Source organism: Gadus macrocephalus, chromosome 18, assembly GCF_031168955.1.
Source record: "Gadus macrocephalus chromosome 18, ASM3116895v1".
Lineage (NCBI taxonomy): Eukaryota > Metazoa > Chordata > Actinopteri > Gadiformes > Gadidae > Gadus > Gadus macrocephalus.
Genome location: NC_082399.1, coordinates 13,202,239 through 13,219,945, shown reverse-complemented (window position 1 = coordinate 13,219,945; position 17,707 = coordinate 13,202,239). Strand labels below are relative to the sequence as shown.

The following is a 17,707-nucleotide window of genomic DNA, read 5'->3' as shown; positions in this document are numbered from 1 at the left end:
GGCCTCCCACACGCCATCAACTAGTCCTCTGTAATTCTGACAAACTGATTGTAAACAACGAGGAGCCTTTTTTATCTGAGACGGTAAGTCAGAGTTAGAAGTTAGAAGAAATACGATTTCAACAAAACAAAATCAGTTATTTTAATGAACACCGTTCTTCGTGGACACAATACGTTGAGCATGATTCAAACTACAGGTCAAGCACAAGTTTCCGCGCAGCGACAACACGACTGCATCACACGACACACCCTGAACACAAGACCCGCCCTACAGCCGTCCCCCCACCTCAGGCACTGTGTCGCTGGGTCGTGTTTGTATACCTGCCACTTCACCTGCGGCCGCCCCGATCTCACCGCATTGTCATCTGAAGAAAAGAAGAGAAAGAAATACTTCATAGCAGCAAAGAGATCTACTTCACGTCCCAGCACGTGTTCCGCTCGCTCAAACGATTAATCTACCATTTGGCGATACAAGGTTTCTTCACAGGTGCGTTACCATAGAGGTTCAATTCAAGTTAAATCGCGAAGTAGGACCTACTTGTTTTCCTTCATTCCTCCTGTGATGTCACTCACTGCATCTAGCGGGCCTGCTCTGCATGGATGAATAGGAGCTGGCCTACGTGTGTGTGTGTGTGTGTGTGTGTGTGTGTGTGTGTGTGTGTGTGTGTGTGTGTGTGTGTGTGTGTGTGTGTGTGTGTGTGTGTGTGTGTGTGTGTGTGTGTGTGTGTGTGTGTGTGTGTGTGTGTGTGTGTGTGTGTGTGTGTGTGTGTGTGTTGGTTTCTCTGAGCGGGGAGGTATTCCTTATAAAGAGGGGCAGCAGCTAAGTGTTGTAGACTGCAGTGTATGACGCTCTGAGAGGGCTTGGTGTTTGTGACTCAGTGTGTTGCTGTATTGTGTGTGTGTGTCTTTTCCCTGTCACTGCCTCTGTGTACATGTAGAGCTCAATGTAGAATGTTGTGTTTGTGCTACATGAAATGTTTAGTCTCCTCACACGCACCCTCTTCCTCTTTCGATCTCACTATGTCTCACTCTCTCTTTTGCAAGCTCTCTCTCTCTCCCTCTCTATCACACACACACACACACACACACACACACACACACACACACACACACACACACACACACACACACACACTTTGAAGTGTTTCTCAACACATGTTGTGTCCTCCCTCCCTCCCTCCCCTCTCCCTCTTCGCCCTCCATCTCCCCATCGATCTCCCTCTCCTTCCTGTCCCCCTGCTGTAGCCACTAACGGCGATGGAATGCCTGGTCCGGCTAATTGCTCTTTTGATGCAACGGGCCGTTTCCTAGGAAGAGAGAGGTCGGGGCAGAGGGGGAGGGTCCTGCGGTAGGAGGAGGAGGAGGAGGAGGAGGAGGGTCTTTGGGTGACCAGACGAGCCAGGAGCGCAGAGTCCCTCCCTGGGACGTCCCAGCAGGGCAGCAGATGAGTGGGAGAGAGGTCCAGTGCAGACAGAGAGAGAGAGACGCACGCTCTGGAGCAAGTAGAGTCCCTGGTTCGTCCCGCTGGGTCGCCCCAAGCTCAGCTATGAACGGGGGTCCGAGAGATGAGGAGGAGGAGGAGAAGAGGGAGGAAAAGGGTAGGAAGACCTACATCTCCACGTTCCGGCTAAACATCCAGCCCAGTGCGGGGCCGCGGGGCAAGGACGTGTGTGAGGTGGAGGAGATGGAGAAGGTTGAGGAGGTGGAGGAGGTGGTGGAAGAGGGGCGGCAGAAGGGGGATTGCAGAGAGTCCCCTGCCCTTCAGCATGGACCAACAGAGGAGTCGCCCTCAGCAGGTACACACACACACACACACACACACACACACACACACACACACACACACACACACACACACACACACACACACACACACACACACACACACACACACACACACACACACACACACACACACACACACACACACAAATCCTTAAAGGGTAGTCAGGACAGAATGACACACATCTAACTACTAGCATGTCAAACACACTTTCTATACACTGTAGAGTCATGCAGTGTACACACACACACACACACACACACACACACACACACACACACACACACACACACACACGCACACACAACTTGTTCTGTAAGTTTGCTTTTGGTTTACAGATGTTTCATTAAAAATACACTAGACTCATCTCACCAAAGCTCTGTTGTGACTTAAAAAACAGATCTAGGGCGGGATAGCATTGCACAGTATACAGTCATAGAACATCACACACACACATGCACGCACACACAACTTGTTTGGTGAGTATTATTTTGGTTTAAAAGCTGTTTAATTAAAAACACACTAGACCCATCTCACCAAAGCTTGACTTACAAAACCGAAGTATTACGGAATAGCATTGCACAGTACACATAGACATCATAGACATAGACATTCAAGTGCCTCATCAAAGTCCCACAATCCTTCTATTCTGCCAAAGAATATGTACAAAGAAACAACATTGAATCAAGAGCCAATGCTATCATAGATAAGCCCCTATGGAATCCTCCCCCTCTTACATTGACATGGTTTAAGAAGCAACCTATAAGACGCAGATGATCTGGTCGACTCGTAATACGGAAGGAAAGCCTCTACTTCTATTTGACTAGCGAGAAATGTTAGCATTCAGAGAAGAGGAAAGCTCACTAAGCGGGATTTAAGTTAAACAATTCTAGCATTTAAACAGTTTTGATAAGACCTCAGGAAAAGTCTGCGATACAAGAAGGTAGAGAGTGGACCTGTTCCCGGTGGGCGTGTTAGATGGTTGAATTTGAATTCCTTTACATAACAAAAGGCAGGGCAGGGATAGACCAGGAGCATCCTGAACGGGAGACACTGGATGTTAATCTCCTCTGATCTCACCCTGGATGCGGGGGAGGAACCTGATGAAGCTCTTTCTGGCTCCCGTTCCCCCAGGCCAGTCTCCAACTGAAGAAAATGTTTGGGGTGTAACTGTCACACACACACACACACACACACACACCATGTTTTATTATTGTAGTTGTTGCAGCTGTGCTGCCAGGCTCTGGGACAATTACTCAGGCCCGCACACGCACACGCACACACACACACACACACACACACACACACACACACACACACACACACACACACATCCGCCCACGCACATGGGCACACACACTTGCAAAACAGAAACATACAAATGCATGCACACACCCACCATTAACATTCCAACATTTACAGGAGATTTACAGGAGATCAATGTTTGTGTCGACTCTGTCGACACAAACATTAAAGCACATAGAGTGACTTCTACATTTCGAACACACATGTGTGCGAAATGTAGAAGTCACTCTATGTATATAAGATAAGATAAGATAGTCCTTTATTAATCCCCCTTTGTAGAAATATATATAACATGTCTGTTATATACATGGCATCAATGTCTATTAGATCATTATGTAGGGTCAGGATAAGTGGCTGGTTTGTTTGTCTTCCATTTGAAAAGTCCTCTGTTCAAACACCTGTCAGCCTCCTTGAACAAGATGATTAACCCTGTATCTGTATTCACTGTCTAGCCCCTACCGGCTCCTTAATGACCTGTCTCTGTATTCACTCTCCAACCCCTACCTGGTCCTTAATGACCTGTCTCTGTATTCACTGTCTAACCCCTACCTGCTCCTTAATATCCTGTCTTTCTTATTTAAAGAGTCTTTGAGTACTTAGAAAAGCGCTATAAAAAACGGATCAATTATTATTATTATTATTATTATCAATCAGTTAAAATAGGATCCTCCAGTTTACTCCATCTGTATTTGTCCCCATCATGCTTCTTACTTCAAAGCAGCCGTGTATCTTCAAAGGTAACATGTGTTCCATATGAAGCTGTTATCTCTATCGCTGGACAGGCAGTAAGGCAGTAAGCCAGGGCTTCAGACCACATCAACGGCTCTACATTCAGGTCTCTTGTCAAGCAGAAAACAATCCAGTTGTTTTTTTTAACCCCGGTACAAAAATAAGCTAACCTCTTTGGTTATTATCGAGCACCTATTTACGATTTATGCATTCATGTTAAGCAGACGTGACATGAAAGTCATTAAAGAGCTATCATTTAAGTGTAACTTGTTAGACCTGATATAGCTATGTGTAGTTATTGAGTTCAATACTCTTTGGGGATATCGGTTTCAGGTGTGCCTGCCTCTGTATGAGACAGTTTCTCATTTCTGACCCATCAGAGCATCGGTTCCCTGATGAGGTTGTGGAATTCACCCTGCCGTGTGGAATTCAGAAGTCTGTAATGCAATGCCTCTCAAGGGCAGAGAGAAGTAGGGAGGAAGTGATTAGGGGTTTATTTTCTGAATTTTGTTATTTACTGCACTTTACGGCTATCTCTCTTTACAAGTCTCAAATCTCCCCTACTTCTGATTTAAGGTGCAGGTAGAGGGTTAGGGTTATCTTGCACAATGTTGCCTACAGGGAGACTGTGGAGATTGGGATTTGAAGAACCTTGCAGCAGGGGTCAAACATCCTTATCCTGCTCCTTGAGTCTCAAATGCCTTGGTTCTTAATGCAGATATATCATTTTTTAAACACAAAACCTACACTTGTTTGTAATGTACACACTGTGGTTGAGCTTATTTTATTGTATTATTAAAATCTCTATGTATATGTTATTTCTCTAACGAAAGGTCCTTTGTTTGGGTTTTAATCAAATCTTCAAACGTTGTTTTGGACAGAAGAATTTAGAAAACAAAGAATACAAATCTCTTCACTTTGTCAATCAGTGTTGTTGCAACCCACTGCAATTTCCTTCCCGACGGTAACAGGAAGACGAAAGAGTTCCACTGTACCATGGAAACCCAGGGCGACACTCAAGGAGGTGGGGCGCCGAGACACCTGGAGCTCTGACACTAAACCCACAAGCCCTTCTCCGGCAAAGGTTGATAAGAAAGGTAAATTCATTAGCATTTCCCAAAGTTATTTTATTTGGAAATAAGCCCTTAAAGTAAAAATTAAAGGTCAGCTTAAGCTTGATTTTTTTTTTTTTCATTGAATTGTGTTTTGCATCTTCTGGTTGTTTTTTGTATCTCCTGGTTGTGTTTTGTATCTCCTGGTTGTGTTTTGTATCTCCTGGTTGTGTTTTTGTATCTTCTGGTTGTGGTTGTGGTGTTCCGTATGCTGGTTTGTGTATCCTCACGTCCAGATGTGTCTGTGGCTCTCTGCGTCCCCAGGAGTGGTGGTGGAGTTTGGGGCCTGTGAGGAGCAGCTGGAGGTCCAGCGTGGAGCTCAGACCAGACTCCACTGTTCCTTCAGCAGCAGCTCTCTGCCTGTGGCCTGCTGCTGGATCCACAACAGAGAAAAGGTGGAGTGTGTGTGGAGGAGGACATGTGTTTGCGTGTGTTGACCGCTTATGGGATTGCTTGTGTTGGCGTGACGCGTACTCCCACTTGACTTTTGATTCAAAACAGACGGCGTAATCTGCAGGGAATGTACACAAGGTACAATTTGAGGATTCAAACTAAGAAAGCCTGCATTTCTGAGAATGAAGCCCCCTCTCCTCCTCACCCATCCTTTCCCTTCTCATTCCAATACCTCTTGTCGTGGCAATTTCTGTATCAGATATTGCATCTAAGCAGATGAGATATTTAGATGCATAAAAGCACACAATACTGTTGACAATTAATGATTATATATATTTGTAATAAAAGTACGAACAAAGATACATCACAACATGCATCAACAAACAACATAACAGGCATACATTACAATAATCTGAGGCCTCAGATGGGAGCTCCTCTTTGCGTGTTACTTCATTCTCTGAAGGTACGCTCAGACAAGTCCACTGAGTCTTCCAATCAATGAGTTCTTATTCACTTCGTTTGGGTCCTGAAGGGGGTGGTCCCCCAATACTAAAAGTCTTTGTTCACCAGATTGTTATCTTTACAGTTGAAGCTCCCCCCCCCGAGGCTAAGGTGGGGTCGGCGGCCGTGCCATGTAACTCTCTGACTTTGTTTACGCTAGCCAGAGTGTCGGAACAGGCCCATACTTCAAAGCATTGCTTGGGGGATAATAATAAAATAATAATACATTTAATTTAGAGGCGCCTTTCAAGACACCCAAGGTCACCTTACAGAGCATATAGTCATCATTCAAAACTATGTAAAACAGACTAGGAATAAAAGGAAAACAGAGGTTAAACATGAAGAATAATAATAATTAATAACACTCAAAGACGCCTAAAGTGAAGGGGGGACCTCACTAACCACCATGACACACGAGAAGATAGGAACAGGCAGGCAATAAAATGCATCACACGACTCTCGAACGTTCACACTTTAAATGACCCAAAAGGAGAGCAGAAGGCAGACACTATATAAAATTACACAGAATAGCAACAAAACTTAAATTCATATAGACCAAAACAATACAACATGTAGATTTTCCATCACACTCTCCACAAAACTTTTCCACGAGACTGCTCCACGCAGCTGCAGATTCTGAGCAATTAGGTTCCATTAGGTTAGGTGATAAGCAAATAGGGTAGAGATGTTAAGGTCAGTGGTAGAAATGGTTGGGCGAGGTGCGTACTGTGTAGGTAAAGTCAGAGTTTGACAAGTGGGGGAGAGCAATGCATCATGGGTATATGTTCCCTGCCCTCCAGGAAGTTGTCGACGGACCTCAGACCCGCGTCAGCAGCAGCCAATCAGAAAGCACGCTGCTAATCAGCCACACAATGCCCCGCCACAGGGGAACGTACACGCTGGTAGTACGACACCGCCACGGCCTTCAGCACCACAGCATCTACCTCAGTGTCATTGGTGAGAGGGGGAAGGGGGCGGGGCTTGTTAAGCATGTCAATTAAATGGGGTTTTGCTCATGGTCATGTGGAACACATTACAAATGATTGTTCATCATTTTGCTTCCTTTTTTGAGAGACAATTTTGGATTGTGTCACTGAAATGTTTTTTTTACTAATGATAATAATGATTTGATTATCCTTTTTTTTTTTCATTTTTAACATGTTCTGCTGTATAATTTTTGCACAACTAAGTTTGCTGCAATCATTGTTGTTGTTGTAGCTCAGGGCCTTCAAGAGGCACTGAACAATGATTTCAGTTTGTTATAATGTTGAAGCTTAGCTGTTAGGGGACAGCTATTTGGCCTTTTTCAGATTCTGTGCTCGATTCCTTTCCCAACTAAAACAGGTTATGGGAGCCAAGTGAAACAGAGAGGGCTGGGAATAGATCCTTGAGGGTTCGGTTTCATGTCAAATCGTGGGAGGATGTCCCAACACTGCTATAGTCTTCCAGGGGCCCTCCAGGGGCCCTCCAGGTGACCTCCAGGTGACCTCCAGGTGTGTGTCGTCCACAGAGGCTCCCCAAGCGCCTGGCTCCCCCCCCGTGGTGTCCCAGCTGTCCACCCGCTCCCTGGTGCTGTCCTGGGGCGGCCCCAACTACGACGGGGGCTCCGCCATCCTGGGCTACGTGGTGGAGAAGAGGGCGGTGGGCCCGGGCCAAGCAGGGGACTGGAGTGTGGTGGCCAACCGATGCATGAGCACCTCCCTGCGGGTACGATCGGGACTGGAGCCCCAGGTTCCCTACCGCTTCCGCGTCAGGGCCTACAACTTTTCGGGTGCCAGTGAACCGAGTGAGGAGTCGGAGCTGGTCAAACTGGAGACGGCGGGTTTGTTCACTACCATTGCTCTGTGATTATTGGCATCGTCCTGGTGAAATGTACGCTTTCCAACTCCCTGTTGTGCTGTGTTTCAGGGGGAAAGGAGGAGGGGCCGACGTACGTCACGGTGACCGTCGACACCAAGAATACAGTCAGCGACCACTACACCGTGGGCAAGAAACTGGGCGTGTACGTATGGGACTTATGATTGGGTTTCATTGTAAATGTATTGAAGCTGTTTCAGAAAAACCAAACAAACTTCTTAAAGGCATAGCTTAACTCAAAATACTATCCGTATCTGCATGTTAGATCAAATTTGATCAAATTGTATACATATTGATTGATTGATTTATTGATTATTGATTGATTTATTGTGGGCTTTTGTACTTATGGATAGAGCAGTGAAGTGGGTTGAAAGAGGGAGGGATGGACATGTAGTGTAGGGCGGAGGCCCCGGGCAGGTGGCACTCGAACGTTGAACGCTGCAGGGCGTATGTCCTACATGGGCCTTATCTACTTAGGGGCCATCTTGGTTCCATTCAGTTCCCCCACCCTGCTAGCGTTTGGAGCCAAGATGGCCGCTAGCTGACCACGGCCCGCGTTGGGTGCCTGAGCGTACTGAGCCGTGAGCCCCTCCACTTATATTCTCCTGAACGTTCCCCAGGGGGCGGTTCGGCCAGGTGCTCCTGCTCCACCACAAGCAGTCCCGAGAGGTCTACGCCGGCAAGTTCTACCGCGGCCACACGGCCAAGGAGCGGGCGGCGGCGCGCAGGGAGATGGACATCATGAACCTGCTGCACCACCCCAAGCTGGTCCAGTACCTCGCCGCGTACGACACCGCCTCGGAGGTCGTCATGGTGATGGAGTAGTGAGTACCCCGGCCTGGAGGGGAGGGTGCGGCCTGCGGGCGTAACGGCAGCGGAATCAGTGGATGCATTTGAAAGGGATGCCTTCCTGTTCTGGGTGTCTTCTATAATCGTCAACTTAGTATTCGACACTGTTGGATCACTATTCATTTAATTAAAGTGTAATTTTGAAAAAACAGAAAACAAAAACATCTGTCAGTCTCCGGTAACCAGTTGAAGGACACTTTTTTAATTAATGGAAGGAACTAATTTAATTGTACTCCTAACTCAGGCTGGCGATTTTGTGAGGGTGAGGATAGTCTCCCGCCGCGGTGCTTATGGATGTGTGGAGCTCCGTCTGGAGCGGTTAATGTGTTGACTCCGTCCAGGAGGGTTAAGCTTCTTGGGCGTTTGGCCCCATCAGGATAACTCCTCCCTTTCCTTCCTAGAACTCCAAGCATTTTCTCAGCATTTGTGTTAATCTCACAGTGTTCTAATTATACTTTAACGCCACGTCCGAGGGGCTAACCACCCCACCCCCCCCCCTCCCTCCCCAGACGCAGACAACAACATGAACTGCGTCCCAGATGGAGCTCCACACATCCACATGCACCAATGTGAAGTAGAGTTCAAAATAGAGAACATCCACAAACTGATCGGCAGAGGTTTTACACCAGTTTTTTCAAAATGATGCTGTTATTTTTGAAGTGACAAAATAGCACAGATTGCTATGTTTAAGATCATAGAAACCACATTTTACACACTTTTTTTAGACAGTTTTTTCACATGATGTGGGTTCACTGGCATTTAATAAAGTATATGAAAAAAATATCCTATATAAGGTAGGCTCTATCTATGCATATTTTACACAAATGCTAAAGGTAGTCAGAATAATTCTTTAGTATGTTACAACCTTTGTCATTAATCCTTTTCCATTTCAAATTATTGATATTTTGTGTTTCACACTTGCTACACTTCCACACATTGAAAGTGTAGCAATCGTCCGATCATCACAGGTTTGTATGTAGCGTACCTTCCACCGGTCGTGGCTTGGCCAAGGTACAAACAAACGCCCTTCAGTCAAATCAAACAAGACCTCCCTCCCCCCAGCATCACAGGCGGCGAGCTGTTTGAGCGCATCGTGCACGAGAGCTTCGAGCACACGGAGCCCACCAGCGTGCGCTACATGAAGCAGATCCTGGAGGGCATGCAGTACGTGCACAAGCAGAACATCGTGCACCTGGACCTCAAGCCTGAGAACATCGTGTGCGTCGACTCCACCGACATCCAGGTCAAGATCATCGACTTCGGCCTGGCCAGCAAGCTGGGTGAGTCCACCTGACTGGCTGATGGCTGCTGGCTGCTGACTGGCTGCTGACTGGCTGCTGACTGGCTGCTGACTGGCTGCTGACTGGTGGCGAAAGGGGACTTTGTAGGGCAGGCCAGGTCGTTTTCAAGGTACTCTGGAGGAGAGCAGTGTAGGTAGTTCCACAATGGTGTACAGACCACTAGGGTATAGGGTACTGACTAGTACTACTTTGGTATTGGGTAAAAAATGTACAACTAGAGTAGGGTACAGGCCTGGGGTTGAGGGGCCCGGACTAGTGCCAATCGGGTATAGGGTTCACACTAGTAGCTTGAGGGAATTGGGTACAGACCACTAGTGTAAAGGGGCGCAGACCTGTTCCACTAGAGCATAGTTTAGTACCAAGTTTCTTCACATCCTTGCCACTCGACTGCTCATGCCCTCAGGCTTGTGGGGGGTAGAGGATCGTGACCAACCCATAATAAGATGGTCAAGTAGGGGTGTATGGTATAAACGGTGTAGAAAGTACACCGGTATGGATTTTGACGTTACCGTGACACCTGTGTAACAGTGTTGTGTGTAACGCGTTACAAAGAAATTAACAAATACAGTAACGTAACTACTTTTTCATGTAAAAAGTTAATTTACGCGCAATTACTGAAAATATGGTCACAAAACTTTTTCAATTCCGCACAACGTTACTTTTCCCAGGGACCGATTTGACAGCGATACGGCCTTCTTGCGCCTGCGTGCTTGTGCAATAGTCCCTTCACAAGCTCTCATTCCACACCGTACGAGAAAGACGCTCAAAAGCCAGTCCTAACGACAAAGAAAGGCCAGCGGTGGAACGAGATAACAAATGCCGTCACAGTTTACCTGTGCAAGGACATGGTCCCGTTTCAAAATGTCTATAGAAAGGGCTTTAAAGAGATGGTCAAAACCCTCGATCCCAGGTACGCGTTACATGCCCACAAACACACTTCAGCCAAATTTTTCTATGCAGTTTTGCTGCCTAACCACTATTTTACCCCCCTCAGAAGCATTTGTATCGAATTAAGAAGATCAAATCAACATACTGTGATATAATACCGTTACCGTCTATGCCTCAAATCATACCATGATATACATTTTAGTTCACACCGTACAGCCCTATTGTCAAGCTTGTCATGATGAGGATGTTCCCGTTTAAACAGTAATGTTGCAAACGGTTGTGCTGGTACAGCCACTTAACATCCTTTAACCCACAATAAATCTGACCTAGATCCCTTTACTGTGTTCATTGTGAAGGGTTATATGATCAGTGAGTAGTGAGTGTTAGGTTCTTCAACCTTCTTGCCTAGCTTTATCAGATGGGGATGGTTTGAGTGATGGTGTTGATGATGTACTTGATGTTGTTCAACCTTCTTGTCTTCGTCTACCAGAGGCTGGTGATGGTGTTGGTTGTGCTGAGAGTGATGGTGATGTTCTTGATGTTGTTCAACCTACTTGTCTCCGTCTACCAGAGCCCGATAAAGTGCTGAAGGTGATGCACGGCACCCCAGAGTTCATGGCCCCCGAGGTGGTCAACTACGAGCCGGTGGGCCTTGAGACTGACATGTGGAGCATCGGAGTCATCTGTTACATCCTGTAAGTCCCCAGGGCTTTAGCCGGTTGCCTGCTTCATGTGGAAATATCTTGTTTAGGAAGAACAAAATAATGTCAAACTTTTATATGAATATTTTTTGTTTTGCTGTATATATTTATTTTTTACAATTCGCTTGTTTTATCCCCTACTTTCCATAAAACATATCCTACCGAACTGAAAACATCAAAACCCTGAAAAAAACACTATTAGAGCAGTGGGCGGCAAAGGACTTCTTTGGCCTCGGCTAACTAACCCGTTTAACCCGCATCATTTCTAGCCAATCACTCCCAGCAAGGAGTGAATCGCTGTCCAACGTTGTGATAAGTGACCAGTAACACCGCTGCTCTACAGGAGTGGGTGAGTGTTCCCAGTCCTGTTCACACTGGTCTGTCTTTGTGCCGGCAGGCTGAGCGGGGAGAGCCCCTTCCAGGGAGACAACGTTACGGAGACCCAGGCTCTGGTGACGGCGGCCCGCTACGAGTTTGACGAGGAGAGCTTCGAGGACATCTCGGACGAGGCCAGAGGCTTCATCAGCTCCCTGCTGCAAAAGGACCCGAGGTTGGTTTGAGGCGACGCATTAGGAAAACAAATGCAAATAGACTAAACACAAGCTCATTAAGAAAACATCCTCATTCATTTGAAGACACGGGAGCAATTCCATCCACAGAAGTCATGTCAGGAACACGCTGCGTTTACAATAGGGTTTAATATTTTTCCCGAAAATTAGATGAATCAGATCCAGGGAAAAGGCAACCCATTTCGTGAAATAGCAGTGTAGTTTTTTTTGCCCTAATGTATCATTCAAATGTGTTCCCAAATCCAAAACTGAAATTTTTTATATTAGGCCTATTTGTATCATTAAAGGCACCCAGTGCAACTTTATGTAAACATTCAATGAAAAATAAACATTCAATTTCTAGTCTTTTTTACACGTAGTAAGTTTCAATAACTCCATACCATTACATATCGACATTCAAGGAGCAAAGATGAGACGTCGTTGTGTGGTGAGAACTGATAGAAAATCGTAAACAATAACAATCGCCGGTGGGGAGAAGCCATTTTTCCATTGACTGGAAGCCTGCTTTATTTATTGTAGGTTACAAAAAATAAAGAAAATGGCGGCATTGTTGTTGTTATCGATTTTGTATCAGTTCTCACCACACAACGACGTCTCATCTTTGCTGCTTAAATGTCGGTATGTAATGGTATGGAGTTATTGAAACTTACTACGTGTAAAAAAGACTAGAAATTGAATGTTTATTTTTAAGCCTCGAAAGTTGCACTGGGTGCCTTTAATAGGGCAAAAGGACACAGTTTATGTCCATCACCTCAGTTGGCAATGATAAATTCTGCTGCATGACATCTGCTGCAGCGCTAATCATGAAATGCCATGTCCTGTTAACTCCATTATAAAAACTAACAAAATCGGTCAAAGTAAACCATTGAATGATTCCTAAACCATTCCGTTAAACTAAATCCATTCTGTGGCTGTTGAGATTTGTAAGCGGCTGCAAACGGGATTAAAGGCACCCAGTGCAACTTTCGAGGCTTAAAAATAAACATTCAATTTCTAGTCTTTTTTACACGTAGTAAGTTTCAATAACTCCATACCATTACATACCGACATTTAAGCAGCAAAGATGAGACGTCGTTGTGTGGTGAGAACTGATACAAAATCGATAACAACAACAATGCCGCCATTTTCTTTATTTTTTGTAACCTACAATAAATAAAGCAGGCTTCCAGTCAATGGAAAAATGGCTTCTCCCCACCGGCGATTGTTGTTGTTTACGATTTTCTATCAGTTCTCACCACACAACGACGTCTCATCTTTGCTCCTTGAATGTCGATATGTAATGGTATGGAGTTATTGAAACTTACTACGTGTAAAAAAGACTAGAAATTGAATGTTTATTTTTCATTGAATGTTTACATAAAGTTGCACTGGGTGCCTTTTAATCACTAGCGTTTCACCGTGTGTGTCGCTCCTTTCCCATATGTTACCATATGTTCCCAACGTTACCATATGACAACAATAGACGCGCAATCATTGCGTTTTTTTTTTTTTTTTTTCGTTTCCTGTCATAATCTTTCCTGGGAATCTGGAAGTCTTGATCAGATTTCCCGGAAATCCCATAGTACACCAAACGGCAACGGTGTTCCCACGGTTTGTGTCTCAATACATAATTGAAGTCAGTGATCTGTCAATAGGGGGGGGGTAATGAGCTAAATTGTATTTATCATTTTAATTGCAGGAAGCACTTCCGTTGGGGTAATTACAGCGCAGCTCTTTAATGTGCTGTGTCTGTATTGTGTTGTGAGACGCGTGGAATTTGGAGCGCATTTTTGAAAATGCTGTGCATGTTTTCTGAGTTTGCTTGTGTTTTGTCTATTTGCGTGGGTTTTCTTAAGCTGCAGTGTGCTGAGCTCTCAGGGCCACAGTGTTTTTTTAATATACGGAATACAAGACTGAATGGTTTGAATGGAATTTGGTTCTTATTTAGTGCTCAGTGTTAGAGTGCGTTAGGCAGGAGTGTGTTTAGTGAAGCTTGTCCAATCCTGTCCTGTCGTCGGCCCCATACTACCTACCATATTACCTAGGCATAATGCTCTCAATGAGACAGGAATGCAATGTTGATTGACATAAGAGTGTTTGTCTTCCCCCCCCTCCCCCTCTAGGAACAGGCTGTCATGTGACCAGGCGTTGGCCCACCCCTGGATGGCGTTCTATTCCCGCCCCCCCAACAGAAACCGGACTCTGAGCAAGAAGAAGATGAAAACCTTCCTGGCGCGCCACAAGTGGAAGGTAAACACACCTCACCCGATACATGGACGGGTGTAGTGGCCCGACTACTACACTCTGAGAGAGAGAGAGAGAGAGAGAGAGAGAGAGAGAGAGAGAGAGAGAGAGAGAGAGAGAGAGAGAGAGAGAGAGAGAGAGAGAGAGAGAGAGAGAGAGAGAGAGAGAGAGAGAGAGAGAGAGAGAGAGAGAGAGAGAGAGAGAGAGAGAGAGAGAGAGAGAGACACAGACAGACAGACAGACAGACAGACAGACAGACAGACAGACAGACAGACAGACAGACAGACAGACAGACAGACAGACAGACACTCTCTTTTGTTCCGGATGTTGCTTGGTCATTTTCTACAACAAAGATATGTGGGATCTTCATAAACTGATTCCTGTGTGTTTGTGTTCATGTGTGTGTGGTAGAAAACAGCCTGGGCTGTAAAGGCCCTCAACCGGATGGCGGCCCTGTCCTTCCGACCCGACTTCCCTGCAGAGCCCAGCGAGGGTAAGGCAATAAGCATCTCTCCTCTGATTCCTTCTGCTCAGGTTCGCCAACGTTGTGTACCCGGCTTGAGTGAGACTTTGACGCCATGGGCATCAAAATCCAAGCTGCCCGCCACGCACTTAATCACATGCACATAGTATTTGGATTAAATTGACCACCAAGGATTTAAAAAGTATGCAGCTTCCATACACATGTGAGGTGAGCTGGAGCTTAGTTCTAAGATTTAAGGATATAGCCCAACTACGCCAACACCAGGACTCCTTTCACCCAGGGAAACAAGCACAAATTCATAATATCAGACACTACATTAACCCAATAATGGGCACACGGGTTCATTCACTGATGAAGGTCAAAGACGTGTACCCGTCTGTGAACTTTTCCCGCTGTCCAATCTACACGGAGATAAGCATCGTGCAGCCATCAGGAAGTAATTTACCATTACCATGCCATTTACGGCATGCTATCGTCTAGAGTCGAATTTGTTTGCTTGGTTTAATAATGAGAACTAAACCCTGAATGGTTAGCGTGAGGCTGCAGATGAAAGCATGTCACATGCCAGCAGAGTGAGAGTTGGCCAACCTGACCAGCACGTTGTGCAGTAATCATTACTCGTTTCCTCTGGTTACGGATGGTGTTTCCTTGGGTATTGCACTCGGGTACAATTTATTCAGTACCTCCTCACGGTGTGACTGGGGGGTTGTAATACAGTAACTGTGATACTATATTTCAAAGTAACATTTAGTTGTACATCTCACTTAACTACTTTCAAAGGTTAACACCTTGATGGGTATTTTCACAGATGATGAAATCCCTGTTTTTCTACTTTATAGGTGTTTTCTTATTGTATTTCTATGGCTCTATTATAAATGAGGATCAGTTAACAATTAACCTGCCTGATTAAAGATTGGTTAAGCAAAGAAGAAGTAGTCAGCCAGTTCCTCTTTGGGCCTGCGCACAAAATGTCTGGTCAGTCGGTTAACGATAAGTATAAAGCAGGCTTCAGTAGTGACGTTTTAAGTCAGGTCAACTATAAAGTATAAAGCAGCCTTCAGTAGTGGGGTTTTAGTTCAGGTCAACTATAAAGTATAAAGCAGGCTTGCTTTATAAAGCTTCCTGCTTTATACTTTATAGTCTATAAAGTATAAAGCAGGCTTCAGTAGTGGGGGTTTAGGTCAGGTCAACCATAAAGTATAAAGCAGGCTGCAGCAGGGCTGTTTGACACCAGGTCCGCTCCAACGTGTTGCTCGGTGCTCCTCCAGAGCTGGCGTGGGGCGGCGAGGCGGAGCAGGCCATCCAGAGGCTTGACGAGCAGCTCCATAAGGAGCCCCGCTTCAAGCTGACCCTGAGGGACGCCGTTCCGGCGGAGGGGGGGACCGCCCGGCTCAGCTGCGTGGTCGACGGTACGACACACACCGACATCACCGTGCCTTCTTCATCTTCTTCTTCTCTTTTGGTCCTGTGTTGTATAAGTGCAAGCCCATGCACTAATTCCCCCTGGCGACAGAGAACATTTCTCTTTTATTTATCCGGTCAACCGTTTTGAGAACGAGTGCGCCCTGCCTTCATCACCATGGTGACTAGAGCCTGGAGCTCTACATGCTCTCTGGGGCCCACCGGGACAACAACAACAGAGCGGGAGACAGAAACATCACTTCTGCTGCCATTTTTCGCTTGTGAGCAGCTTTGATGGAATTAATGTAATGCAGTCATTACTAGAGCAGATTTGACAATGTTTAATATTTAATAGAGATATCATGTTGATTATTGCTGCTCAACAAAGTTTAGACCAGAAATAGAGTAGGCCTACGCCTCAGCTTCTAGGGCCACCGCAATAATGATGCTAAATGATAGTAGTATAATATGAGTTCCTATAGGCCTTAACAATAATAATAATGCATCTAACTGATAAGTCTCATTATGTCTAATGAAAACTTTTCTGGCTTGGCCGATGAAGGGTTGAGCTGTTGTGACGGGGTCGTGTGGTTAGGCCTACAGAAGACCCAATAGTTTGGGAAGCACATCTCAGGTATGCAGGGAAAGGCCTGCTATACTGTACCCAGGGTTCGAACTAAGCATTGACACTTAATTTAATCTGGAACAAACCACCACAACAGCTGAGGTATGCGTTAGCACTTTACACTTTTCTTAGGGCTCACAATGGAACAGTGTTGTCTTTAAAAGAAAATGTATATCTGCAACCATTATTCCTACTTTCTTATACGGTATGTTATTTTGTCTTTCACTAAATGTTATTCCTGTCTCAAGGCTGAGTCAATGCTACTTTGTGTTTAAAAGGTGCTATAGAAAAACTAAAACTCATCCCTTGTAAATATACAGGTTACCCTCAACCTGCCATAGAGTGGCTCCTGAACAACGAGCGGTTGGTAGAAACATCGAGGACGACTGAAGAGCAAAGCGAGGAGGGGAGCTGCTCGCTAGTCCTTACCGGTCTGCAACAGTCGGACTCTGGGATTTACTCCTGCAGAGCCACCAACGACCTCGGGGAGGCGCTGTGCTCGGCAAAACTGAGAGTCACCACGCAAGACTTCTAGCGTCATTTGTTTTGCGTATGCAGAATAGTTCTAATTTGACCAGAGCTGGACATGGATTTGGATGAAACTCGTCTAGGACTTAAAATTCAACACCACCAGCCACTTCAAGCAAACAAATGGACAGTGTTTGGAAGGAATGCATTCACCAGGTCAAGAACAATTTCATTTTTATCTTCTTTGTTGCCTTAAAAACTCCCTACAGGAATTTACAAGACTAACATATGAGCTATAATGTAATGTATAGCTATAACTACTTTTTTTTTTTTTTACAAAATACACATACCTTTAACCAAAAATATTGTTTTTTTTATAAACTGCTGCCTGTTGCTAGACATTGTGAAGTAAGTAAGTAGTAAGGTGAAGTAAATGTTTTGGTTTCTGCTGTTGTTCCAAGCCATGCTAATAAACACGTTGGCCTCCGTGTACAGTTGAGGAATTTGACAGGTGATCAG

General features: G+C 45.4%; 1 protein-coding gene across 2 annotated transcripts; it reads left to right on the top strand.

Annotated features, from left to right (window-relative positions):
• Positions 1–269: 269 nt before the first annotated feature.
• Positions 270–17,677, top strand: LOC132446051 (myosin light chain kinase, smooth muscle-like). 2 transcript variants are annotated; one of them, XM_060036128.1, is made up of 15 exons: positions 270–486; positions 1,311–1,795; positions 4,788–4,913; positions 5,193–5,323; positions 6,623–6,779; positions 7,333–7,644; positions 7,731–7,824; positions 8,300–8,503; positions 9,591–9,808; positions 11,289–11,412; positions 11,816–11,968; positions 14,090–14,216; positions 14,622–14,703; positions 15,963–16,103; positions 17,041–17,677. In XM_060036128.1, exons 2-15 carry the CDS (start codon positions 1,444–1,446, stop codon positions 17,253–17,255), a joined length of 2,436 nt encoding a protein of 811 aa, XP_059892111.1. In that variant the 5' UTR covers positions 270–486; positions 1,311–1,443; the 3' UTR covers positions 17,256–17,677. The 2 variants fall into 2 exon arrangements, with proteins under 2 accessions (XP_059892111.1, XP_059892109.1); XM_060036126.1 differs by having other exon boundaries at positions 1,245–1,795.
• The last annotated feature ends 30 nt before the right edge of the window (positions 17,678–17,707 follow it).